Genomic DNA, 25382 nt, shown 5'->3' on the forward strand with positions numbered 1-25382 from the left:
TTGAGCCAATGTGTGTTCTGTCGCAGACATTCTCTTCTTGAAACCAAAATCAGATAAAAAGATCTAGGTGGCGTGGGGTGCAGGTCATTCGTGAACCGTGAAACATTTACAATATTGAGACAATACTATTTTTAATTGACTTCCGATGGCATGATAAAATAGCAGAGTGGTAAAGTCGTTACCTGGTAATGCAAGCGAATTGTGTTCCTATTGTTCTGTTCACAGGCTGAATTTGTGGGTGATTTGTTCGCTTGAAGAACGGCGACCACGCAACAAGACTAGACGATATGAGGTCAAATGACGATTAATTTTTTACTGAGATTTAAGAGGATATACAGCACTAATACCTGAAAATTGTTTAATTGCATTAGAGTAATCACGTTTCGTAAAAATAGAATCTCATCAGTAAGAGCACTTGGATAATCCATCAAACTAAACCAATGACTTCCATTTCAGGAAGTTTAAGGATCGTGACTAAAGGTCAAGGGGAACAACGCACAAATCTGAGGCGTTATGCCGTCTGCAGAAGTTGCATAAGTTTAGAACAAGGACATGTACTGATCAGCATGTTATTAGTAAACTATGTTTCTAGGAAGAACATTAAAACTACTTTTTACTCCACAAAATACGTAACCAAATGCAGATTTATTTTAGTCAGCTTCAGGAGTAGCTGGTTCAATGAACTCAAATCTTCATTCTTAATCGATCTCATCTGCAGTCTGTACTTAACCAACAACTCATTAAAGTATGCAAAAGTATGACTACGTGCTTCAAGACTGAAAGTTCAGTCTACATACAATTTAGTTCATTTACATGTGTACAACTCGCGCGTTTGTATGCAATTTTCGCATTCGATACGACAGCACCATTGAAATCTACAATTACATTTGACCGTCTCAGTGATAATTTCAACATTATACCCCCGTCCACAGCAGAGTATCCGACAACTGTCGAATCCTGTCGACGTTATATTGCATACCCGACCAAAAGTACCAATGGTGCCCAGTCTCCAGTTGGAGTCACAAAAGTTCGGGGAAAGTTGATAGTATATAAGATCCGAGGGTCTTGGTCCACGCGAGTTCTTCTTCTTCACTCGCAGCACGCGTGGACCAAGTTTGGTTTTGACCATTTCGACAGCTGAGACGTACTTTGTTAGTAGACGTTTTCCAATGATGCCAAAATCCTTTGGTTGTTGCATCCAGCAAGTTTTTAAATCGCAAGAACCAGAAACTCCATGACATTTACATTTACGATACAAAAGACTGGAAAGAATCTAAAATGCACAGTTTCAAATAAATGGAAAATCGTGCAGCAAAGACAAACAAAATGATTATGGAAAACATCCTCGGGACTTCAATAGGTCACTAGGTAAAATCTTCGTTAAATACACCCCCCCCGACCATCAGATTTCATTATACGTAGTCAAATATTTATAGATGTTAATCGTTCTGGTTAATACCAGACAACAAACACACAGAAGGGGACGTCTACTCCTCACTTGACTCTGAAGATGACTGCCGCTAAAAGATCATCTGTTACACCAACACCAACAATCAATCTTAGGACTCCGCTAACCAGGAAGGTCTATATATACAAACATGCAACGATGGTATTATAGAAAATTTGCTAATTATACAGTTCAAAAGACCTTCATTACAGCATAACATGCAAGACAACAAATGCTCCTGAATTTTTCACCAGAAATATCACAGCAAGGAATGACAAACACAGCAATACCTTTATTCCAGCTCGAATATTATGCCTGTTCATTTTCTTCCGTTCAGCCTTGCCTTTTATTGAATCGCGAGTGTTTGAAAATTCCTTCGTAAGCTTGCCAGCAAATTTCACGTTGCTATGACATCCACGCCATTCCCATTGCCCAGACGGCTGCCTTGTGAGGGATCTGCCACAACCGCAACTTGCGTGGAGCCCCGAACTACATGCCGTAGTGATAGAGTGGGCTACAGCCGCTGACGTGATAGCAAAGAGGAACGCCGACTCACGACAACCTATGCATTAAAAAGTATTGGAGATAGTTTGACAGAAAGTTCATTAACGTTGAGTTAATGAAATATTTCCTGTATCACAGCTTAGGTCTATCTTGCTTCTAATGATGAACGCATTTTGGGAGGGGTATGGAAGGGTGTGCATCTCTCCTAGCCTTGAATGTATGGTGTGCGCGTGGGTTGCCAATTTCTCTATAAAATACTAACATACCAAAGAACTAAGCAAAAGAAATTTGGAGTACATTTTCAAAATCTGCAAAGTTGCAATTATAATAAAAAAGGTTAGAGACTTGAACAAAAGAGTCTGACATGATACCGCAAAAGGAAGCCACCAAATACAATTTATACAAGAGAAACTAAACATTAAAAACTATCGTGGTTCCATCCCCTGTTTTTAACAGAATAATACGTGCTTTTTTGATCGTGCAAAAAATATGTTAACACAGAAAGAATTCTTCACGTATCGCAGATGACATTTTGGCCGTTAATCATAATATCATCTATCTCCCATCGTACCTACTGGTAAAATCGGTCCAAAGAGCGTTCCATGATCCGGAACGTTGCTGCAATTCCATCGATTACCGCTGAGTTGCACGCCACATTCTTTTACTCCTGTTTTTGCACCGCGAATAATTGAATCCATGAGATCGGGATATTTGATACACAGAGAATTTTGTTTCTTGTTGAAGTTCGCGTAAGAACTGCAAGCTTTTTATCTTGATCAGTTTTTCCCGAAAGGTTGTTCCTCGAATTGCTTAATAAGAACAAAGAAACTAATGTGGTTGTTATCGGGTGGTAATACAAGAGTTTAAAATGAAAAATGAAACGCAAGACACGTCATGTAGAATGCTATAGAAGGCAACTCAGAAGGTAGTTTTATCGCAACGCGAGTAAGGTCGTGTAGGGGGTGGGTTGTGTTAGTCGAAGAAGGAGACGAACACTCTTGAAAACAAAGCATGGCAAAATTGTTGAAGCGCTTTATGGAGGATTCACCATACCGAACAGCATGAATGATGGATGTAAGCGGATTCTTTAAACGCCAAGTAAAACTGGAGCCAATAGTGGATTGGTTTCTTTTCGCTCAAGCGCCACTTCAAATAAAATGCAAAATCCACTACATTCCTGTCGGATTGAGAAATCGCTACACGGAAAGCTTAGTCCGGTTGTAATGAAAATGTAATTCCCTATGCCTAGAAGCAAGAGCTGCAATTATTTATATAAAAACGAACCCTCGTCCCTCATATATGAATTATTGTATTATAAAAATATTTAAAACACAAGCAAAGAATTATTTGATGAGATAAGACGAATAACAACAAACAAAACAACTAATCCGTCCAAACAAGTTAAACTAATAATGGCATATCACATACAAAGGCTCTAAACTTCGGAAATCTTTGAACAAACGAAGCACCGCATTACCGACGACGACTTGGCTCTTACCGAACTTGAGCGACAAATTACTAATCAACAACGACATTTACTTTTTTTACTGACGCCTAGCATCAAGGAGGAATAGGAAACTACTTTCTTCCTTTGAGGAAACTCTCGTTTTCCACTGCACTTGCGAAAGGTTTATCCATGAGCAAAACAAGTTTGTCCCCTCATCAATACTCTCTCATAAGAAATCGCACGATAAAGAAGTTTCCGGCAAAAAATTGGATATCAATGGTCATATAAACCAATTTACAATATAACTGGTTGATGGCAATCAAATCACAATCGTGCACTTCTCCATCCATAAAAATATTTGCATGCAATTATTAAAGTAACATACCGTTTATTTGACTAAAAATTATGACATCCTGCACGGTAGATGAGCATGAAAACGATAGTTAACCGTTGTACAATCATCATCTTGAAATACCGAGCTTTTCCCTAGCGCAACTTCTCCGAAGAAATTCTTTTTGCATTCAGATCTTGTCCTCAGTCGACATCAGTCGAAATAAGATACACACCGTCACAAAAGCTCTAGAAAAGGAAGGTTTCACATATAAAAAAAGGAAACAAGAAAATATTTGACACGATTGATATTAAATACATCAGGTGGACAATATTGCTTACCGCCTTAATCACAAGGTGAATTTACAGAAAGACAATGATGGCCGCACCAAAAATAGATGATTTCACCGCCAGACACCTTCAAATTTCAATTCAAGCTGTTGTATGATTCGACTATTGTAAAATTAAACTGTACTATAATAAAAAGCAATCAACCTTAAATATTTGCGATAGATGCGCAAGTTTTTATGACTGAAACGCCTAGAATAAAACGAGCGAGAAATGGCTAATTAACATCGCGAAGTAAGGTGTGAGCCGACATCGGAATGAGAAAAGAGAGCGATGCTTACGTGTAACTTGAATTAAATGGTAATTTCATTATCCTTATGAGATCCGACAATGTAAACAAATACAACAGTAGTTAAATTGGAAACGTGAACTTTGTAGATATATCTACTAAAGAAAGCAGACGCATTTTAAATAAGGAATGGCATTGATCATTTCGAAGATGCCTAAAAACAGCAAAGCTCTTTCCTGCAGGAAACTTTCGGCCATCGAGTCACAATAAATTCTAATGAGGTTTTAAAATGAAGACACTCCAAGGGATGTTCATCACCCGCCGATTTTCTTACTTTTATAATATCTGACAATTTCGAAACGCAGTTCGCCAATTAAACTCACCTATAAAGTTCAAGCACATTGCAAGTTGTATATGTTAAATCATCGGGGATTGATAAAAGGGTGAACAGGCAACTTGTTCAAAAGAGTCATAGTTCCAAAGAAGTCAAAGAACGAAATTTGAAGAAGGCAAAGCCACTGAAAAATATGTATAAGCATTGCCAACAGTTTCATGAAAGATTATCGACCGTTGCTCATAGTTTAGTGAGTAATACACGTGTTGGATGCTGTCAAAAATAATATCTTTTACATATGTTTGGTCAAGAGTGTTTTATGCGATTAGGCTATCACATTAGGACGATTAAAAGTTATTGAACTATTTTCAGTTGAATTCGCAGAGAATAAAATTTGTTGACAAAGATTAAAAGTGCAAATACATGGATACTTACTCGATGTAGAGGCGTTTGAACTATCTTTCTGAAATATCTTTTCTTGTATTCGTCACTGGTGTTACTTTTGGTGATCGTGCCTAAAGGAAGATGCATCCATTAAAAAACTTCATTTAGATCACAGGGAAAGGAATTGCAATTAACGATTTCAAAACCTTAAGCAAGCGGGTCCTTTACTGAAGCCAATTAACCATAAATCATCTCAAAAGGAAGATGATTAACTACCTCTTCGCGGTCGGCCTGTATGTAAAACAACAAACAAACTTGATCTATCAATAATTGTTAAAAACAATGTGCTGTGAGGCATTCTTAAAGTAATCATTTTTCACCGTCTTTTTTCTCATAAGTCATGCAACCATTGCTGTGTAAAATAAAAGGTTAACTATTGATTAATTATATGAACGGCATTTCTTGTTGAAACCGTTCATCCCCATTGGCAAAAGTCGCCTTGTAAAAAGATTAACTCCTGTTCAAGCTGTGTTTAAACGAGACGAGTACTTTACCATATGTGAGAAGACTTCGTCAGACGTCAATTAACAACGCAACACTCACCAATTGTGTCCTTTCCCAAAGATAGAATGAAAGATTTAAATTTCAACCATGGTCTTCAATGGCACGTTATGTAACAGAGTCAATGCATAAGGATTGCTAGAAAAGATGTTCTATGACAAACAATGTTTGGATAAATCTCTGTAAATGTTCGTTGAGAGTAGGTAAGAGTAATTTAGACAAGAAAAGGTTTGAGACTTTTAGTCTACATCAACAACTCCGATATTTTCTTATAATGCAGACACTTTGTAAAATCATTTCAACCACAAACAGTCAGAATCAAATTCATAGTATACAAATGACAAAAACCTAAAATTAACAGAAGGATTCTGATAATTTTATAAATATTTATAAAAGTTCCTAAGGTAAGTACAATAAGATAAAAAGAAACCGTAATATTTTCATCGCACAATTCACTCAATTTTCTTTCTTTCTCTCGTCGGTCTTATTTCTCTTCTGCTCCCGTTTCAACTTAGCTTTAGCTGTTTCCAAACAGGTTTCAAGCCCAAATGCTTTGATAATATTTTCCTTTAAGGATAAAGCAGTTTTGTTGTCGTTTATGAAAACAATAAACATGCAATTTGCGCCGCTTAAAACTGAAAAAGTTAAACTTTCATGATTTTTCAGCGCTATCATTTGTTTCAATTCAACTGTTTCAAGTTGCATTGAAAACACTACAAACCTTTGTAAAGCCAAAAAGTTTGACTTTTCCATCAGGACCTACAGATTTCGTAGGGCGCCTTTTAATTTCTTTTCCATCCTGAAACAAAATCAGTGTAGGCAATTGTTTCGATGAGACGGAGTCGTCTATATTGTATCTGAAACAAAAAAAATAATCGTGAACAATGTCATGGAAAACTCAAATCAAAATTTCAACACAATAACCATATGCTTTGTTTCAGATTGTTCAATATACAGGAACCGAATGTTCATCTAAAAGCTTACTTTCGCGCAATCATCGGGTATCTACCAAGATCAATTTTCCCGAATCTCAAATACTCATGATCAAATCTATAAAAAGAACACTTCGTTTACTCCAAAGAAAGGATTTCGCGTTGCAAAAAAAAACAAACTTGAAACAACTATAAAAAGAAGTAATTTGGAAGTAGGATAGTATCAAGGTTTTCTTTCCACCTCAAGCGCAGGTAAAGTGCATGGGGAATCCTTCGTACAAGTACGCTATATGCTACAGAGAAACAGCGTCTAACAACTTCGGTATTTTATCCCAAAATATTGGAATTTCTGAAAGCTGTTGGAAATTGGAATATGTATTTTAAAGAATAATTCCGTGAGAAAAATTTTAAAGAATAATTTTTATTTTTGAGTTAAGGTTTCTGGAATAACTTTTTGTGAAAATTGATTGACAAATAAACGACTTTACAGCCTGTTATGTAAAAGTAAAACACAAAATCAAAACCATTTGGCTCAAAGGCATAACTGGTAGGGCGACGATGCTTATAGAAAGGACAGAATTTTGATGTATAAAATCACAATCCATGTATAGTAGCTTTTAGTAGGCAGTGACCCCACTCCTCTCTCTTAGGGAGTCTGGGAATGAAAATGGAAAAATGTGGATTTTGGAATATCAGGATATTTGGGAGCTAACTCAGGATTTTTAAAAAATTACAGTTGGCAATACTGTAGAGAACTCGTGCAAAAGTACACTTGTCTGTGTGAGAGCTTACATACAATTTTATAAGAGAATATTGTCCAATTTACTGGATAAAATTTGGTTATGATTGTAGAGGTGAAAATTTGAATAAAAGGATGCTTACTTTAATGAAACTTCTGCAAAAGGTTCCGATATTCTCTTGCAAGGTGGTGACCACATGGTGTAAAATTCAACAAGATACGTCACTTGATCATTCTCTTGCAGTTCTTCCTACATCTCGAATAAAAAGATTTGATGAATTGAAAAAAACCAAAAGGTGCTGCAATACATAGCCTTTTTTCAAAAATGAAGAAAAAATCTCATTTGATATTTATTTGAACTTGTATGAATATCGAATATAATAAGATAAGATTTAGTGTGATAGAGAATTTGAGCACCTCAAGAGAAGCAGCACTGAAGAGTTGAACAGAATCTGGACCGGAGTATATCGATTCAGGAACAGCAACAAATAACACTAAGATGACAGAATTATTTTGAAAGTTTGTATCAATAACAAAAATAATCATTATGTTCTTGGTTTATAGCATACATCACCATTATAAGTTTAAAACCCTTTTCAAGAAATTTACAAAATGCAACAAAGATGTAATAGCTCTTAGTAAACAAGTTTTGGAGCTCACCAATACAAAAAACTCCGTAGAAGACAAACAACGGAAAATTTGATCTTAGAAACAGGATAAGGTTTACAGCTTTGAAAAATCCAGTTGCCATACCAAAAACCTCCCTGTTGGCATCTAAAAACGACACTCAATCATTATAATTACAATATCATCATATCAAATCTTTGAATAACGTTAAAACCTCTATATACACACCTCTCTTCCATTTAGAATTTTTAAACGCCATGACAACTCCGACAAAGACTAATGTTTCGCAATCCGACTAAAATGAAACGCAGCAAAAGTCTCGCACATATAAAGAGTCTTGTTGAAAAGCCACAGAATGTTCATGTCGACTAACCATACTCAGTTGACATGATTCTTCTCCCATAAACAACCAGTTACAGAAAGGATGAACAGTTTTCAAAACAATGTAAGCGATGGATGCAAGCGTATTCAAGACATAGTAACTGGTAAAATACGGTAATAAAGGTCCAAAAAAGCTCATCGTCCAACAGTTTCTGAACAAATTGAAGCAGATTAATCTAACAAAATTGCACAATCAGTACTCGTCCATATTGGTTATGGCCAATGGTTTTATAACATGAAGTATCCCTACTTCTAAAATTAGTTTTCTGTGGGCTCAGAACATAATAAGAACGATTTTGTAATTTCAAACTTTCAAACGGGAATCTTCAATTTTCTCTTCTTCCTTTCATTCCATAGTTTGGTACTCACCAAACGATATCTCTGAACCAAATAATTGCGGGGTTTTCATTCTGCAAGCTTTGTTTGTTTGTAAACAAAAGTACAGAAGTGATATTCTAATTTTCGTAATTGACCAATCAGAGAGCCGTATCCATAACAAAAAAATTAAAGAGACACGCAGTTGTAACATTTTAACTTCAGTCATAACAGCAACTGTGTTTACCAAATGATGTGTACTGTTCAAAATTATGCATAACAACGCAAATACCCGGAAAAGTCTTATCCTAGCCAAATGCAAGTCGAAAGATTCGTCAGAAAGCTGTGCAAAGAAAACAACGAATATTCCAATGCAAGGGGATTTCTTGAACATTTTGCCGAGCGAGATCTGCTTGCACATACTTATTCATTTGGATGTTGCAAGTTTATGTCGAGCGCAACAAGTTTGCGTACGATGGTATCAATACATCTCTGCTTGCTCATCGATCTGGAAACATCATTTTACAATTTATGAAGATATAATGCCATCATTTACGGAACATAAACTCCTAAATTCGCCAATTATTTGGAAAGCAAAATTAGAAAAACTGTTTCGCACAGACAGCGTCACTCGAAGATGGTTAGCCGGGGAATTTAGCTGGCCAAAATCCTACGATTCATTGCCAGGAGATCACATTCAAGAGCTACCTGTCGAAGTGTGGGGCACCATTTTAGAAAGCGAGTTGACAAGGAAGTCACAAGCATTACATAATCGGACACAGTAATGAAATATATATATTTAAATTAATGAGCTTTAGAAGCATAATGAACATATGAACTTTGCTTGCACTTAGAATGGAATAAGAGTTGATGTGAAACATCAACTCTTATGTATTTTTAAAATAGTGTAACATTTGGAATGTTAAAATGTTTTAAATGAAACCTTGAAGTCCTTAAGTATGTGTGTACGTTATATTATATAAACGTACATATGTTATAAATGTACGAAAGTATAGATAAATATGTACAGAATTCCCTTTTATATACAGTGTCAAGTACATCATTTCTTACCAAAAAACATATTTGCCACTGCATTTTTGTCAAGGCTCCTCAGCGCATTCTCTAAAACTTCACAATTGAACTCACTTGACTCTGAATCTTGCCACCTTTTGAATATTTGGAAACATTTTTCACTAGAGGTTCTGTAGTTAACATGATCACTACTAATTTCCTCAATTTCGTCTGAGTCAACTTTAAGTCTGCGACCAAGGTGTTTGTAAAATGACTGACATTTTTTAGACAGTTTGTCTAGAAAGATGTCGTCAAGAACAGGAAGGTGTTTATTAGCATCATCAAACCCATTAACACATTTCTTTTTAACAGAGTTTTCTGAAAAATGTCGATTGAAATTTCTGAATTAATGACATTGTGTTAGAGACAAAAACACAAATGATTGAATCAATCATTTACCGTCAATCTCACATGGACTTCTACTTCTCTTGGGGTGATTATCTGTGAAATTTGAAACACATTACTTTCAAGATCTTTCAATTAAGCCAAGGAAATTGTTTCAAACAAAATCATGCTTTTCAACTTTCTTACAACTTAAGATAACATTATTAGGATGCATGTTCTTAAGGTCAAGATACAAAGGAAGTTTACATTGAAAGTCCCATCTTTGACAGCCCAAGTGAGAAATATAGTAAATAATTACCGTAGTTCCATCCATTACATAAATCATTTATAATTGCATCAAATAACGTCCCTTTGTTATAACCATGTTGTTGATTGCCCAAAAGGTGAATAGCTAACAGCTGCAGTTTCCATAGCACAGGTGACCCAGATGATCCACAATTTGTATCTGCGACATAATATACAAAGGGCGGGTCAATACGGATAATCTTCTCGTGGCTAAATTGTTTTGGCATTCCCCGAGGATGTTGAAATATAAATACTTGATCATCAATGTTTGCTGGAAGTTGCTCAACGTATTCAATGGGAGCAATCGAAGATGACAGTGCAGCAAGTTCATTTTCATCAATGCCAATAACTGAGTAATCAAGATACTAAAAATTATCCATTAAAGAACATTAGTTGGTACATCTATTGTTAGATACTTATGCCACAGGTAGATATAGATACTTATGCTTATTCTATCAAGGTGGTAAGACAGAACCATCCCATTTGCAAATTTTAAGAAACTAGTCACTTTGGTATTGTCATATCAACACTTGCCATCTCATGGGGTTTGCTGACATACAAACCTGGTTTGTACGAAAAATTTTGTCTGGTCGCAATTGAACTGGACAACCTTTGTTCTCTCTTTCATAGTGAAAAATTGCGATGGAGCTTTTCGCATCTTTTTCACAGCTCACAACGTGGTGATTTGTGATAACACATTTGTATGCAGTGTTGAATATTTTAGCTTTGACATAAAATCCAGAGCCTTTTCTATAGATTAAAAAAAAACAGAAGGAAAACACAATACATTTATGCTTTGAACATAACGAATTTAATGAAGCTGAAAAATCTTTACGAACTTACCTCAAAATCTTTTTGCCTGTTTGAAGACATCTCGTTTCGCAGTGTATCATACAAACAGCATTTTTACATTTTGTCAAATTTTCAACGCGCATCAAACCATCTCCTTGGCCGAGAAAAACTTCATTTGCCTCGCAACTCTTCTCCAATTCATTCATTTTCAGATATACGTCGAAATAATGACTCGATGACGAATAAATTCAATAGCCTCAAACCATGCTGCTTTAATTATGTTTTATTCTCTCGAGAAATTCACGCGTCGCGGTTTATCGAATTTCTGCCTACTCGCGGGCTTCCCACCTTGATAACGTGAAAGAAGAATGGCACTAGCAAGTATCCTCCACTTCGTTCGACACACGTCACACATCAACATTGGAAGATAGACTTTGTTTTCATATTTGCATTGTGAAAAGCTTGAATTTTCTTGGAAATGGGAGCATCTTCATCATCTGAGGAGATACCCGGCGGTGGAACTGAAGGATATCACGTACTGAGAGTAAGGGAAATGTTTGTGCACTTGGCATTTACATATATATTTGTTGTGCCTTCTGACATTCATAAGTACATCGTCATTTTAATGAGCTCTTTGTTTCTAGGTTCAAGAAAATTCTCCTGGATACAAAGCTGGTTTGGAACCCTACTTTGACTTTATTGTAGCCATCGAAAACACAAGATTGGTAAGATGCACCGACTGCAAATACGTAAACCAAAGTTTGCAATTTGCATCAGTACTATGTTGCATAATTTTGATTTTGCTCGTTGTGAAAGCTGAGATTGTATCTACTGAGACCTAACCATCAATGAACGAGAGTAGCATAGATTATATTTTGATTGTACTTGTATGCTAGAATCAAGACAATGACAGTTTGAAAGAAATCCTCAAAGCAAATGCAGAAAAACCAGTGAAGATGATCATCTATAGCAGCAAGACATGCAAAGTGAGAGGCAAGTACATAACATAATAGTAAATTTGTACTGTTTAGAACGGTTTAAATCGAATGGCTGTAATCAGTGTAGCAACCCTTACAATTTTTTCATTTTGTGTGAGATTTGAAGTGTATTAATTCAAATTTATGTTCGTAACAGAAGCAAGTATAACGCCAAGTAATTTATGGGGCGGACAAGGTTTACTTGGTGTAAGCATTCGATTTTGTTCCTTCGAAGGAGCAAATGAAAATATTTGGCATGTTCTGGTAAGAAGTTGAATAAAAATGGTGAAGTATTCGAACAATTGCCTCTAAGACACCAGTTTGTTGTTAGGAAATCCAAGCAAACTCACCTGCGGACATTGCAGGATTTAGACCATTTACAGATTACATTATTGGTGCTGATTCAATCCTTCATGAGGTAATTTATGTTAATTTATGTCAATTTATGTCACTGCATACTACAAGTGCATGCATTATTTTGTTAGCTTAAAGTATAATGCAATTATTATGAATTCAATTAAAGACAGAAGATCTGTTTGCATTGATCGAGAATTTTGAGGGAAAGCCATTGAAACTTTACGTGTACAACTCGGAAACTGATGGTTGTCGTGAGGTATTTGACTTCTACAGAAAACCAATTCAAAGTGATGAAATGATATCATCAACCATATACTCACATGAAACAACATTTCTCAGGTCACCATAACTCCCAATAAATCATGGGGTGGAGAAGGTACTTTGGGTTGTGGTATTGGCTTTGGATACCTCCACAGAATCCCGCTAAGGGATGAAGCTCACAGACCAAAACAAGTTCGTCAAATAAATCCCTCTTCTGATGGATTTTCGGAGGTATGATGGTCTTGATCCTTTATGCCAACAAAAACTTTACATTCTACAAATATTTGGCATGTATTACAGGTTCCTTTGTTGGCATCAACAACACCACCAACTCAGACCAATGGTATGAAAAAACTTATTTGAGACACCTGTGATGTGTTTGCAACATTGTATACATTTGCTGTGTCTTCACAGGTCTTGATATTAATATGGCAAATTTGAAAATTTCTGACACCAGCACAGCATCCAAGGAAGGTACCATTAGCCAGGCTAACCCGTTAGCTGCACCAGCATTGCAGCCTGGGCAAATACCAAGTCAAGCCAATCCTTTAATAACTGGGATGCCAACGACATTGATGTCGCCAGGATCATCGTCTCATGAACACCAGCATCATTCGGGCCATTCTCATGAACACCAGCATCATTCGGGCCATTCTCATTCACATTCTCATTCGCATTCACATACACAGTAAGTTTAACAAAAATATACAGTACAAGAATATGTATTGGCAAATGCATGCACACCAACATTATTATTTTCTTATTAGTGATACAACACAGATAGTGAATGCAGCCGTTGACCAATCAAACCCAGTCCTTGGAAATACTTCTTCTGCACCTGCTGTCATTCTGAACGCATCTTACAACCCAACAGATCCACCGTCCCTTGTGGCAGGTACATCTACTGTCACTGTTAACCCCTCTCCGTTACTGTCAAATATCACGACAGATGCAACACCTGTTACATCTGCAAGTTTACCCACCACCTTAACAACTGCTGGCATAAATACACCAGCAAATATTGAAATTCCATTAAGTACGAGTTGATTACAACTCTATATCAAAGTGACAATAAAAATAGTTATATATTATTGTATACTGACATGTTCACTCATGTAACTTTGAAGAAAAATAAAAGAAGTCATTTCATTTGTAGCGCAACATGCTTTAGAGCTCCGCAACATGCTTTAGAGCTCCGCAACATGCTTTAGAGCTCCGCAACATGCTTTAGAGCTCCGCAACATGCTTTAGAGCTCCGCAACATGCTTTAGAGCTCCGCAACATGCTTTAGAGCTCCGCAACATGCTTTAGAGCTCTGCAACATGCTTTAGAGCTCCAAACATGCTTTAGAGCTCTGCAACATGAGCTTGCTTTAGAGCTCAAACATGCTTTAGAGCTCTGCAACATGCTTTAGAGCTCCGCAACATGCTTTAGAGCTCCGCAACATGCTTTAGAGCTCCGCAACATGCTTTAGAGCTCCGCAACATGCTTTAGAGCTCCGCAACATGCTTTAGAGCTTTGCAAAATGCTTTAGAGCTCCGCAACATGCTTTAGAGCTTTGCAACATGCTTTAGAGCTCCGCAACATGCTTTAGAGCTCCGCAACATGCTTTAGAGCTCCGCAACATGCTTTAGAGCTCTGCAACATGCTTTAGAGCTCCGCAACATGCTTTAGAGCTCCGCAACATGCTTTAGAGCTCCGCAACATGCTTTAGAGCTACGCAACATGCTTTAGAGCTCCGCAACATGCTTTAGAGCTCCGCAAATTCTTGAGAAAAATAGTGTTTGCTATTTTGTTTACATTCGATTTGCATTAGGCTGAATGTGATTATGATTACTACATAAAATTGTCCAAACTTTTTACACTTCCCATTAATTCTATGAAGTTCATAGTTAAGTTATTTAAAGTAAATGGTTTGAACCCAGGATGTTGTGTGTCGACTGACGTTTCAACAACCTTAGAGGTAGTCATCTTCAGAGTCAAGTGATGAGTGAACGTAAAGTTGAGGTTGGTTTGCGGCAGACGTTGCTCCTTAACGAGCTGTTTGCTTTGTTGTCCAAATGACAGTAGTTTACGTTAACACGTCAATAGAGTCTGAAGATGATCAACACTAAGGTTGTCGAAACGACAGTCGACCACAAACACCAACACTCCTTGCCAGAACTCCATTAACTTGGACGATCTACATCTACAAACATGCATGCTGTCATATATACAAGTTTAACAACAAAGCTTCATGTCATATCAAGGTATATGATATATATATATATTTATATTTGTAAACACACTTTTGAAATTTTATGCAAACTATACGTCACATCTTGTAGAAAAATATTAGGAAAATGAGGTTGATGATTGCTCAAGTTTGATTTGCCATTAACAAGAGGTTAAGGTATGCATTGAAAATATATACAAACATTTAAATGATAGTGTTGAACGTCTACAAAACTGTACATATATATGGACTTAAATTGATTTACAGTGATTTCTATGGGTACAAAATAGGTAATTAATAATTTGATAAGGGCATGTACATACTAATAGTAAATAAGTACGATGTATGGAATGCATTCAACGGAGAATGATTGTCGGACGGATACAACTAGGAATAAACATGACTTGCCTGCAAGATCAGAAAACCTGCCAATCCCTTCAGTTCCTCGTTTATTCACACAATGTATTCCTGTCTCAACCATTAGGACATGCTTGGCCAGTGCACTCTTCGTACAAAATGTATCCACAATGATTCTCGCATTAGATAGGAACATGAATCATATTGTACTCGTCAAGATCATCTTCGTAAAGTACAGACTCTTCATTATCAAGCTGTAATGAAAATACGACACATCAGCAAAGACAACTATGATGACGTAATTTATCGCGTGACGTGACCAACTACAATTCCTTGTTGGTAAATACAAACCTCGCTCAATTCTTTCTCATTGAACATTTTGACAAGCTGATTTCGGATGGGCACCAAGCAAATAACGAGAAACGGAAACACGGGCGCAATGTCCGTCATTTTCGTCGCAATCAGAACCATCAGCAGTATGAGCTGAATAATTGTAAACAGATGAATCTTTCTCCCTTTCACCTAAACGACAAAGTGAATGAAGTGAACGGTTTAAAACCAGCAGGAGTATCGTTACGCGTTTGTAGATGCAGATCGTCCAGGTTAGTGGACCACTGACGACTACACGAACATGGACGATAACATTTTACAAACATAGAATAAATTCAACTACTCTGTAGCAGTGTAACTACAATGTTATCATCAACAGTACAATGTTATCATCACCAGTACGATGTTATCATCACCAGTACAATGTTATCATCACCAGTACAATGTTATCATCACCAGTACAATGTTATCATCACCAGTACAATGTTATCATCACCAGTACAATGTTATCATTACCAGTACAATGTTATCATCACCAGTACAATGTTATCATTACCAGTACAATGTTATCATTACCAGTACAATGTTATCATCACCAGTACAATGTTATCATCACCAGGTCAAAACTGATATCTTTGCGTTGTCATTTCTTGTTTTAAAATTGAAACGAAATAAGGACTGTTTACAATCTAATTTCCCTGCACGTCAATGTCGTTCGCGTACAACTAGTTCTTCAAATCTTCCTCAATACTGGAGGACTGATTTTCTTAGAATGAATTTAATGGAGAAGAAATAGAGGGGTCAGCAATACAGCATTTTAAAAATTGAGGTAAAGTCTAAGTTACAAAATTATACATCTTTATTGAAAACCAAATAAAAAAACAAGGCGAAGAACATTTCATTTTGACCACATTTGACGATAGGTATTCTAGTTCTATTAATTCACAAAGAGGACTTTCTAGCTTGAAAATAAATTGGATTTTTTAATGATCCGGCAAAAATAGCCCTAAGAACAGCTTTCAAGCCTTGTAAACGGCAAGAAAAATGTGCCCCTGCTCTGTTCTGTAACTATCTCAAGAAGAGTTTCGCTAACACATTACCTTTCGTACAAAACTGAAATCCGGATAATGTTTTGGTGGCATGAAAAGCATTATAGATCGAATGACCAACTGATTTCCAGACAACGACATTGTTCCAAGATAGACAAATACTCCAAATAACACGGCGATTGGAATGGCTTGAAGAGCAGGAGCAAGAAGGACGGAGAATCCTTCGCGAAAATAGACATAAAAACAAATCTTAATTGTTGAAGGTGTACACACCAAAGGCAACCATAAATGTCAGGAATGAATTCAGTTGAATAAGAAGTGTGTATGTTGGATAAGAAGTGTGTATGTTGGATAAGGAGTGTGTATGTTGGATAAGGAGTGTGTATGTTGGATAAGGAGTGTGTATGTTAGATAAGGAGTGTATATGTTGGATAAGGAGTGTATATGTTGGATAAGAAGTGTGTATGTTGGATAAGTGTATATGTTGGATAAGGAGTGTATATGTTGGATAAGGAGTGTATATGTTGGATAAGGAGTGTATATGTTGGATAAGAAGTGTATATGTTGGATAAGTGTATATGTTGGATAAGAAGTGTATATGTTGGATAAGAAGTGTATATGTTGGATAAGAAGTGTATATGTTGGATAAGAAGTGTATATGTTGGATAAGGTGTTGGATAAGGATAAGATGGAAAGTGATATGTTGGATAAGGAGTGGATATGGATAATGTATAGGTAAGGAGTATATGTTGGATAAGGAGTGTATATGTTTGAATGATTTGCAACGGTCGGTACCCACGTGTGTTGGGTTAAAAGGAGAAAACACATCAACGTAATTTTGTAATTTAAAGAAAATTCAACTTCAACCTAAAATGAAAAAGCTTTCTTACCTATGAATAGATGTATGAATATATTTGTCACCCGTTGTTCTATCACCTTGACGACATAAGGCCGCTCGCCAGGCGCATGCGTGGTAGACATGACAGTCAGAGCATTTTTATGGGAGACAGAGCGAACAGGGCCCACACATATCCATGGTAGTCCCATGAAGGAGCATAAGCCGCAAACCAGACCCACAACCAACAGGTCGAGGTTGTAGCCGGCGCCTTTTCGCAGGTTGTTCTCCTTTCTATTGAGGACGATTGCGGTCAATTCGGTCTCCATGAACAGAAGAATGCTCACAAAGATTGCCGGGATTGCAGCAGCAACCATATAGAGGGCATTAACACCCAAAGGATCAACTAACCATCCCCGTTTCTCGTGTAAGGTAGGCTTTAGACTTGAAAGTTCGGGCATCTTTCTCGTTCTTACGTCTTTAATAGAATAATCCAGAATAGTCATAGCAATTATTGAGATGGCCATACCAAAATCGCTAACCGTTCGCCGACCCTACAAACAAACAAAAAACTAAATTTATTCTTAAATTTTACGACAAATTTCCTAGTGGATTCGTTAATTGATTGAAGAATGTCGAACTCTACTAGAATAACAATGTTTGCCTTAATTTCCCTACCATGTATTAGTTCCTCTCAATCTACCTCCCTCCCACCTCCCCGCAAAAAATAATTTCAATAGAAGCTATGTTCACTTCGCATGATACATAAAAAAGCCATTAAAGTCTTTAACTCTTACCTTCCTACCAAAGAAATGACTGTGTCGAAATTTGCGTAGTCGAACAGTTAGAATTACTGTGCCGAACAGTAATATCGTTGTAAGCAAGGCTGTGTTGGGTTCGTCGCGTGGATAAAGGTCCTTCTTTTTCTCGGAATTTTTCGGAACAGTTGCATTACCATTTTCATACTTATGTGGAGTTCGAGTTAATGGATTATCAACGAAAGTCTAGACGCAAAAGAAAAAACAATGTCGACCAAGCAGAATATTTTCTCAACTTTAAATTTGTGCTAACGTTTAAAGTGCATTGTTGTGGCTTATTAAGTGCGTTCAAAAATAAATTTTCTCGGTTTGCTTCTTTGGGGTAAAGTATTCCCAATATGAAGAGCGGTTTTCTTCCCCACGAGCCTTACACAACATCAACAGATGATTTTAAAGCCAAAGCCATTAAATGAAGACGCGTGCTCAGTAATACAAATACGGAAAACAAAGCAAGTGATGGGAATAGTGCGAAAACCTATTATAAGAATTGCGATTAGTCTCAAACATAGAGTTTACTTGAGGACAGACGTTCCCAGTTGAAATTACAGTGTGTGTCACCTTAAGTTTACCATGATAATCCTAAAGCTTTCCTGAAAAAGGTTCTTGTTGTTTCTGTTTAACTAATACAAACAAATATTCAGCTTTCTTGTTTAGTTTTCTCACAAATAGGTTTCCTCACCTCGTATAAAAACTTGAACGCTTCGTAGACGAAAATGAACGAAATAAGACAGGCGAAAATTTCTTCAGTAAATCGAGTAAAATATCGAACCATAAAACAGCCATCGAAAGCGACGACTAAAGTGCAGATAACAACTATCCACAATCCAATCCAAACACGCCATGCCAAGAAGTCCAAATCGAAGTCCTTACAAAGCTAGAAAATAGATATTTGAAGTTAGAAGGATTGTGAATAAGATGAAGCTGTTAAGGCTGCGTAATGATTGAGACTTATTGGTAAAAATATCTTTTGCTGGATGTTGTTAAAAAAATTTCAACTCGATAACATGAACAGGAAATTTACACACAACAATAGCAATTTCTAGCAACATCATGAAGAACAAGTCAATCCTGAGATTTACAAAACTTATCGCGCGCCTAAATGCGACATGCCACACATACAGAAAGCAAAAAAATAAGACAATTGTACTTACGGAATAAATATTTTCCTCGAAAAGGAGGACAGGACCAGTTACACCAACAATCATTAATGGTTGACCACTAAAGAAGCCAAACAGAATCCCCCCCAAGGCCGTAGCCATGATGGATTCGGAGAGACCCAGCCATCCTTCTGTCTTCTTGCTAAGAAGACCACCGTACGTGACGCAAGGGGCAATCGTTGCAAAATACACAAATATGAAAGTGACAAAACATTTGAAGTTTTTAAAGCCATCGATGAAGTCACTTTTGTAATGTGGATATTTCCTCTTCACGTCGTTCACAAGACCTGCGAACGGCTTTCCGATCCTCTTCAAAGGATCATCGCTGCTGTCGGGAACGGTTTGAGCAGCAGCTAAAATATATATTATTAATATACATACATTTGTACTTAAATTAAAGATACCTCATGATCCAATATAATCCATACTTGTCAATATGCCTTAAGAAAATCACCAGTGGACACAACCAACAGACCTTTCATCTATGAATCTACTCCTAACACCTTATACCCATAAAGATCCATGTCATATACCTACTTACCCTTGCGTCGTTTCTTCATCACCTCTCGGCTGTGTCCCTCGAGAAGAGGCAACAAAACACGCTCGTCCCAATCTCCCGGGGCAAGCACAATACTGTCAGACAAAAACTGATTAATGGCAGACAGAAGGTCCTCTTTTTTCTCTGCCTGATACGCCAAGCTATGGAATATGTCATCCGACATTAGTGTGGCGATGCTGCGTCCAATTTCGTGATATTGACTGTCATGGCGCGCGGGACCAACCAGCACAAAAATGAAACGCACAGGTAGTGGGACCTCAGTCAAATTACCAAGATGACAACCTTTAGCAAGTCTGACGAACGCCATTGCCGGTTTATCCAATTCATCCATTGTACCCACAAGCACAGCTGTGGCTTCAGCATCAGAAGGTATTCGGCCACGAATATCCGAATTCGTATTGAGTTCTGAAGTGGAACCATCCCCAACAACTGGTTCAGGTGCAAACGAAACGCCAACACGCTTTTCAGTCTACGTGATAAAACGTGACGAAGATATATTCAGGTTTTACAGATGAAACAGCTTAACCACAATTATGACTGTAAGAAATGAACTTATTCCGTAATGTTTCGTTGAACTTCGTTCTTTAGAACAACAGAATTTCGATTTAAAAATCTCGAAACACTCTTTCGCGCAAGACAAAGAAACCCGACATGCGGTATGGATGAACTTCACTCGAGTTCGCATCGAGAATTTTTCTTCTGAAATTCAGTTGGTGTTGATGTTTACAGAGATTTCAACATTTCTAATGCTTCTCTTCTTCACAGTCGTGTGGTCACAGTCGAAACTTCAGTCAACATCAACAACATCAGTCCTCGGGGGCCGGTTGCACGAAGCCTGGATAGCGTTATACATTGGATAGCGAAAATTTTCAAATTTTGTAAAAAGGTGTTTTTATTTTTCTTATGACAAAGAAATTTAAGAATCTTCGGAACAATATTTTATTTCAGTGATTGCACAGTTCAAATCGTGTATTTTTCTCCTATAAGAGATTTTATAAAAGTTCAGAAAAATTTTCTATCCAGTGGATAACGCTATCCATGCTTCGTGCAACCGGCCTCAGGACTCTATACTAACCTGGACGATCCAAATTTTGCTACAAACATGTAACAATACTCCCAAACTCAAACCATTCACTTTATTGTACGAGATGATGCTCAAGAAGATTAAACTAGTCCTAATAGCTACTTCACTTGCCTTGTCCAAATATTCAAAGTTGGATTCCTTTAAAATCGGCGTTTGACTAGATGCATCACTTTCATTTCTATGCCACGATGCCCCATTTTTCATATTGTTTTCTTTCATTTCTAAACCTACACTCTCTCCCGTCCCATCTGAAAGCTCTGTTTCGCTCGCTTTTAACGGCGTTGCCTTGCTTTCTACGCCGAAAAATGCGGCAAGATTAGCACTAGAGTTTCGTCGCGGCAGACCGTTGTTCATTTGATGTTGATGTCTGTGTTTTGAAAGGAGAGCCGAAAGCACTTTAAAACTTTGAGCTCTCGGTAATTGATCCGTTATTACCATTTCGTCAATCACAGCTTCGGCGATGTTCGATAAATCAAACTGCTCCAGATCAAGCAATACGGCACCTTAAACACGTCCACGAAAAAATCAACATTTCGAACAATGCTTAATTAATGAATCAATCACGAACACACGTAAAGTGATGTAAATCTCAACCTGTTTCAAGGCCGCGTCTTAATTCAAGTAAACTGTGAAAAGACAACGAAGGAATATGAGGTTTTCCCCAACGCTGTGACTCTTCGACATCCTCTTCAAACTTGATCCATCTCGCTTTCTCCTTCCATTCTGTTTGTTGCCCGGTCGTCGTCAGCTCTTCCAACTCCACAAAATTCTACAACGATTATGCAAAGTTGTGTTGTAAAATTAAGTCTGCCGGTAAAAATCTTGAATTGATTTGTTTTTGGAAAAGATTTAAGGTTGACATTGACTTATTCTTTGATGGAGCAACTCTACCCCGTACAGCCGTCGTCCATTTCCCATAAGAGACACATTAAACACACTTCACATAAAGCTATGTTTAAATATTTATGGAGTACACCATAAAAATGATGCAATCGCGTACATTTACATTGAAACGGTTGGTAAACCAAAACAGAAACCTAGAATATGCCCACTGTTTAGCAAACGTTTTCAAACACCAGAAGTTGAAATCAGCACAGACAAAACCAAATTGAAAGGACATTCTTAGAGACATCCAAAGTTCAATCTTAAAAAACAGACAGTTTAGTAACGCCCTTTATCCATGACAAAGCCCCTCACCTCGTGCGGTTTGTGGTCGTAGACCTTCTTCCTTGGAGGTGTTTTGATGTGGCTGACAAGACTTCGAAGACTGGCGGAAAGATCTTGATTACTGAAATGTGTCGTCATCCCGGAGCGACGCAGCCTCAGGGGTCGACGATGGACTCCCTTCAGGTCTTGAAATCGATGAACTGGTAAACAAAGAATGACAAAAAAAATGAACATACGCTGCAAAATTATACATGCAATTCCGTGTAATCTTCAGCTGTGCAAATGACTCTGTTCATAATATCACAATTTGCTACTTTACAATAAACCTGCTAATGAAAAGGCTGCCCAATGACTGCTACACAGAGCTCGTGTCTAACACCAGTGGACAAAAGATAGTTGACGAAAAACTGTCACATCGTCCAAATGATGATCTTTGTGTATAAACTGGATGAGTCGTTTGAAGGACAACGTTATTATCCATTTAAGCCATACGTCATTCTTACGTAATTCTTACGTCATGGTTAAAAGAATAGTTCTGCTTAGTTGAAGGGATCGTATTTACATACGATATCATAAAAGCGTTAATCTCACAATCACCACAGGTGACGTAGCCAGTAATAAATTTCATCGCGCTATGTATGTTAACATTTCCTTGTTCACTTCCTGTAGAAACAGATTTCTGAAACAATCACTATAATGCTCCGAAAATTTACATAGCACAACCGAACTTACGGGCTGTCTGTATCTCGAATTACAATCCACATTTCCAATAAAAACAGGTCCATATATTTTTTAGTAAAAAAATCTCCAAAAATTAAAAAGTTCAATTTACACTTACATTTCATGTCATCCATATCCTTCTGATCCAAAGCACTTGCATCTGCCAAAACTGCCTCCTGAATAGATTCGTTATCCTGCTTTATGGTGGCAACACCTGGCCTACGCCGTTCCTGTAGCTCCGATTTACGCCTATGCCGATGTTTGTGATGTCGACCAGATTTGCCTAAAGGTATACCAAGAGCTTTATCACCCTCCTCCGAATGCTTGTGTTGATGTCGAAGTGGCTTTTGTTCTTTTGGTGAATCTGATACAGGGGCCATCTCTTTCTCTGATGCAATGACAATGTCTGGTACATCTGCAAGCTGAGATAGCCATCCCTGTTTAGGAGGTGTAGCAAGAACCTCCTCCTCGCCAATTTCAGGCAACACACATATTGTTTGATCCACAATGTTCAGTTTAACTTTATCTTCCGAGATCGAGGATGCTTCCTCTTTAACTGCTTTGGGAGTTTCAACATGTATGCCACGAGGCTCACCGTCTTCTTCATTTGTTTTGCTCTTTTCCACATGAAGTGGAGAGGAGTCAGATGATTTTTTTTTCTTCGGTCCTTTCTTTGTTTTTTCTTTCTTGCTATGGTGATGGTGATGAGAGTGCAGTTTAAGAGGCGTGTGGAGATGGACGTGCGAATGCCGTCTCTCTATAAATCATTGACGGAAATTGAAGAGTTTAAGGGCAACAAGAACAAGATGGAATCAATAAATCTAAAGCAACTTGGCACGGTCAAAAATGTTTTAAGGTGAAAATCTCTACAGCATAAACTGCTAATATAAACATAGTTACAAAATTATAGATAAAAGAGTCATGCTTTGCAACATCAATCCATGGCATATCCGAAGGTAAAGTATGCATTGATGTTCCACAGCTAATAACAAAAATCACACATATGAATTTAACAAGAATTGTTTGTGTGCTTTAAATGAAGCACAGTTGTAATTGGGAATATTGCAAAGTGGCGTTTCAAAATAGAACGATCTTAGCCCGGGATGTAAAACTTTGATCAAGAATGTAAAAAATTTAAGGTTTTTCCAGTATTTATGAAGGAATCTATTTTCAAAATGTTTAACCAACAAATTGCATAAGATGAAACAAAACTGCAAATTCCAAACAAGGTTCCTTGCAATATTGAAGCCAGTGCAAAAATTCAAAAACTGAGAATACAAATAACATGTTCTTCATACTAAGGGAATGAAAATCAAATTATGAATGCCTGACGCTACAACAAAACAAGAATTTTCCTATTGTGTTAAAGACTTCAGCAGACTATGGGCTAATATAAACAACTTTCCCTTTTTTTTAGCTGTTTGGAACTTTGCCTAAACGTAAACGACCAATGACAATAAAACTTTTGCATGATAATAAAACAGTTTTGTACATTTAACTAATGCTGGGAAACATTGTTTACATTTGACAATTAAAGATTGTTCTCGCTCGAATTGTGATATATTTATTAACGCATGTCTGGAGGACATGTTCAAACCAGTTCGCGCTGAGGTTGCAGTAAAAGTATCGAGATTACGAAAGCGTTCAACTTACTGAGATAATCTTTTTCGTTAAATACGGGATGATAGTGAGATGTTGGTGATTCTGTATCGTCTGATACAGATATGCTTGTCGGCGTGTTGTATTCGTAAGGTTCGCGAAGAACCTTAGTGAGGAGGTCATCTTTGATTTCGGTAGATTTCTCGTCTACGGTCATCCAAATTCCCTGGAGAAGACGAATATGATTGACAAATGAAATTAATGTTCAATCCGGATGAAAAAATGGGCTTACGGCTCACCTCCTCGACCATTTCCGTGTTGCTTCCAGGTGGAGATTCCTCTTGATCAGCCATTCTTGTTCAATTATCAAGAAGCGAAGGGTCGGTCACGGAGAAAAAACCAATCTGTACAAAAAACGAATCGATTGAACATCACCTTAAAGCAATTATTTGCTTCTTGCTGGCAAAAAAAGAGCAATTCACACGATAACATCAACAATATCTTTATATAAGCACGATATCTATTTTTCATAAACAATTTGACAGTCACATGGTCCTTACATCAACAAACCTTCTCAAACGAAAGAACCTTTCTAATTATAATACTCGAGCAACAAATGCAACCCAACTGAGCAAATCAAAGCCTGTCAACTTTTCTCCAGACGCTCGGCAGGTTTCACTTCAAACCATTGAAATATAATGATAATTTAATCAACAAATTGCTTCACGGTCTTGTTTTGATAGGATATTAATAAGCGAACCAATGAACATCCACGATTTGATCATGTGATACTATAATGTAATCATCTTGTGATTTGTTAACGTCA

The 25382-nt window shown here is 37.2% G+C and overlaps 5 protein-coding genes and 1 long non-coding RNA gene across 9 annotated transcripts; 2 read left to right on the plus strand and 4 right to left on the minus strand.

The window, feature by feature from the left end:
- Positions 1–230: 230 nt before the first annotated feature.
- LOC124453666 lies at positions 231–782 on the plus strand. The gene is made up of 2 exons (XR_006951158.1): positions 231–292; positions 457–782. It is a non-coding gene; the product is annotated as an uncharacterized LOC124453666 (long non-coding RNA).
- LOC124453661 (protein Wnt-3a-like) lies at positions 627–5815 on the minus strand. 2 transcript variants are annotated; one of them, XM_047004471.1, is made up of 8 exons: positions 5627–5815; positions 5230–5314; positions 5075–5154; positions 4071–4181; positions 3784–3977; positions 2523–2760; positions 1738–2009; positions 627–1273 (listed from the first exon to the last, which is right to left on the minus strand). In XM_047004471.1, exons 6-8 carry the CDS (start codon positions 2647–2649, stop codon positions 806–808), a joined length of 867 nt encoding a protein of 288 aa, XP_046860427.1. In that variant the 5' UTR covers positions 2650–2760; positions 3784–3977; positions 4071–4181; positions 5075–5154; positions 5230–5314; positions 5627–5815; the 3' UTR covers positions 627–805. The 2 variants fall into 2 exon arrangements, with proteins under 2 accessions (XP_046860427.1, XP_046860428.1); XM_047004472.1 differs by lacking the exon at positions 5627–5815 and having other exon boundaries at positions 4071–4146; positions 5230–5605.
- Positions 5814–8614, minus strand: LOC124453662 (thioredoxin-related transmembrane protein 2-like). Its single transcript, XM_047004473.1, has 8 exons — positions 8256–8614; positions 8111–8177; positions 7916–8029; positions 7673–7749; positions 7399–7505; positions 6569–6634; positions 6306–6441; positions 5814–6151 (listed from the first exon to the last, which is right to left on the minus strand). The coding sequence occupies exons 1-8, from the start codon at positions 8400–8402 to the stop codon at positions 6041–6043; spliced, it is 825 nt and encodes a 274-aa protein (XP_046860429.1). The 5' UTR covers positions 8403–8614; the 3' UTR covers positions 5814–6040.
- A 741-nt stretch (positions 8615–9355) lies between these two features.
- Positions 9356–11475, minus strand: LOC124453658. Its single transcript, XM_047004469.1, has 5 exons — positions 11123–11475; positions 10843–11029; positions 10293–10644; positions 10049–10090; positions 9356–9967 (listed from the first exon to the last, which is right to left on the minus strand). Exons 1-5 carry the CDS (start codon positions 11275–11277, stop codon positions 9639–9641), a joined length of 1065 nt encoding a protein of 354 aa, XP_046860425.1. The 5' UTR covers positions 11278–11475; the 3' UTR covers positions 9356–9638.
- LOC124453657 (Golgi reassembly-stacking protein 2-like) lies at positions 11455–13815 on the plus strand. Of its 2 annotated transcripts, XM_047004468.1 has the most exons (11): positions 11455–11615; positions 11716–11796; positions 11968–12064; positions 12206–12312; positions 12380–12466; positions 12572–12661; positions 12745–12897; positions 12967–13009; positions 13081–13259; positions 13290–13354; positions 13434–13815. In XM_047004468.1, the coding sequence occupies exons 1-11, from the start codon at positions 11550–11552 to the stop codon at positions 13711–13713; spliced, it is 1248 nt and encodes a 415-aa protein (XP_046860424.1). In that variant the 5' UTR covers positions 11455–11549; the 3' UTR covers positions 13714–13815. The 2 variants fall into 2 exon arrangements, with proteins under 2 accessions (XP_046860424.1, XP_046860423.1); XM_047004467.1 differs by having other exon boundaries at positions 13081–13354.
- A 1084-nt stretch (positions 13816–14899) lies between these two features.
- On the minus strand, positions 14900–25300 carry LOC124452933 (anion exchange protein 3-like). 2 transcript variants are annotated; one of them, XM_047003593.1, is made up of 15 exons: positions 25127–25300; positions 24856–24960; positions 24611–24782; positions 23076–23714; positions 22268–22437; positions 21665–21839; positions 21182–21573; positions 19969–20455; positions 19422–19780; positions 18950–19144; positions 18250–18456; positions 17508–18006; positions 16669–16838; positions 15590–15760; positions 14900–15492 (listed from the first exon to the last, which is right to left on the minus strand). In XM_047003593.1, the coding sequence occupies exons 2-15, from the start codon at positions 24907–24909 to the stop codon at positions 15421–15423; spliced, it is 3762 nt and encodes a 1253-aa protein (XP_046859549.1). In that variant the 5' UTR covers positions 24910–24960; positions 25127–25300; the 3' UTR covers positions 14900–15420. The 2 variants fall into 2 exon arrangements, with proteins under 2 accessions (XP_046859549.1, XP_046859548.1); XM_047003592.1 differs by having other exon boundaries at positions 25117–25263.
- Positions 25301–25382: the final 82 nt, after the last annotated feature.

Source organism: Xenia sp. Carnegie-2017, unplaced genomic scaffold (assembly GCF_021976095.1).
Source record: "Xenia sp. Carnegie-2017 unplaced genomic scaffold, XeniaSp_v1 HiC_scaffold_25, whole genome shotgun sequence".
NCBI classification, from domain to species: Eukaryota; Metazoa; Cnidaria; class Anthozoa; order Malacalcyonacea; family Xeniidae; genus Xenia; species Xenia sp. Carnegie-2017.

Bases quoted from the DNA above. Each gene is read 5' to 3' on its own strand.
- LOC124453661 (XM_047004471.1), bottom strand. From the start codon at position 2,649: ATGGATTCAATTATTCGCGGTGCAAAAACAGGAGTAAAAGAATGTGGC. The intron at 2,010-2,522 runs GTACGATGGGAG...TTTAATGCATAG, and splicing joins TGGACCGATTTTACCAGTAG to GTTGTCGTGAGTCGGCGTTC. The intron at 1,274-1,737 runs GTATTGCTGTGT...TGTGCATTTTAG, and splicing joins ATATTCGAGCTGGAATAAAG to ATTCTTTCCAGTCTTTTGTA.
- LOC124453662 (XM_047004473.1), bottom strand. From the start codon at position 8,402: ATGAGCTTTTTTGGACCTTTATTACCGTATTTTACCAGTTACTATGTC. The intron at 8,030-8,110 runs GTGTGTATATAG...TGTCGTTTTTAG, and splicing joins AAATTCTAAATGGAAGAGAG to ATGCCAACAGGGAGGTTTTT. The intron at 6,635-7,398 runs GTAAGCATCCTT...TTCTTTTTATAG, and splicing joins TTTGCAGAAGTTTCATTAAA to ATTTGATCATGAGTATTTGA.
- LOC124453658 (XM_047004469.1), bottom strand. From the start codon at position 11,277: ATGAATGAATTGGAGAAGAGTTGCGAGGCAAATGAAGTTTTTCTCGGC. The intron at 10,091-10,292 runs GTAATTATTTAC...CAAATTTCACAG, and splicing joins ATGTAATGGATGGAACTACG to ATAATCACCCCAAGAGAAGT. The intron at 9,968-10,048 runs GTAAATGATTGA...GACATTTTTCAG, and splicing joins AAGTCCATGTGAGATTGACG to AAAACTCTGTTAAAAAGAAA.
- LOC124453657 (XM_047004467.1), top strand. From the start codon at position 11,550: ATGGGAGCATCTTCATCATCTGAGGAGATACCCGGCGGTGGAACTGAA. The intron at 11,616-11,715 runs GTAAGGGAAATG...CTTTGTTTCTAG, and splicing joins AAGGATATCACGTACTGAGA to GTTCAAGAAAATTCTCCTGG. The intron at 12,662-12,744 runs GTATTTGACTTC...AACATTTCTCAG, and splicing joins AAACTGATGGTTGTCGTGAG to GTCACCATAACTCCCAATAA.
- LOC124452933 (XM_047003593.1), bottom strand. From the start codon at position 24,909: ATGGCTGATCAAGAGGAATCTCCACCTGGAAGCAACACGGAAATGGTC. The intron at 22,438-23,075 runs GTAAGTGTAAAT...TTTGTTTACCAG, and splicing joins GGATATGGATGACATGAAAT to TTCATCGATTTCAAGACCTG. The intron at 21,574-21,664 runs GTTGAGATTTAC...GACGTGTTTAAG, and splicing joins AAGACGCGGCCTTGAAACAG to GTGCCGTATTGCTTGATCTG.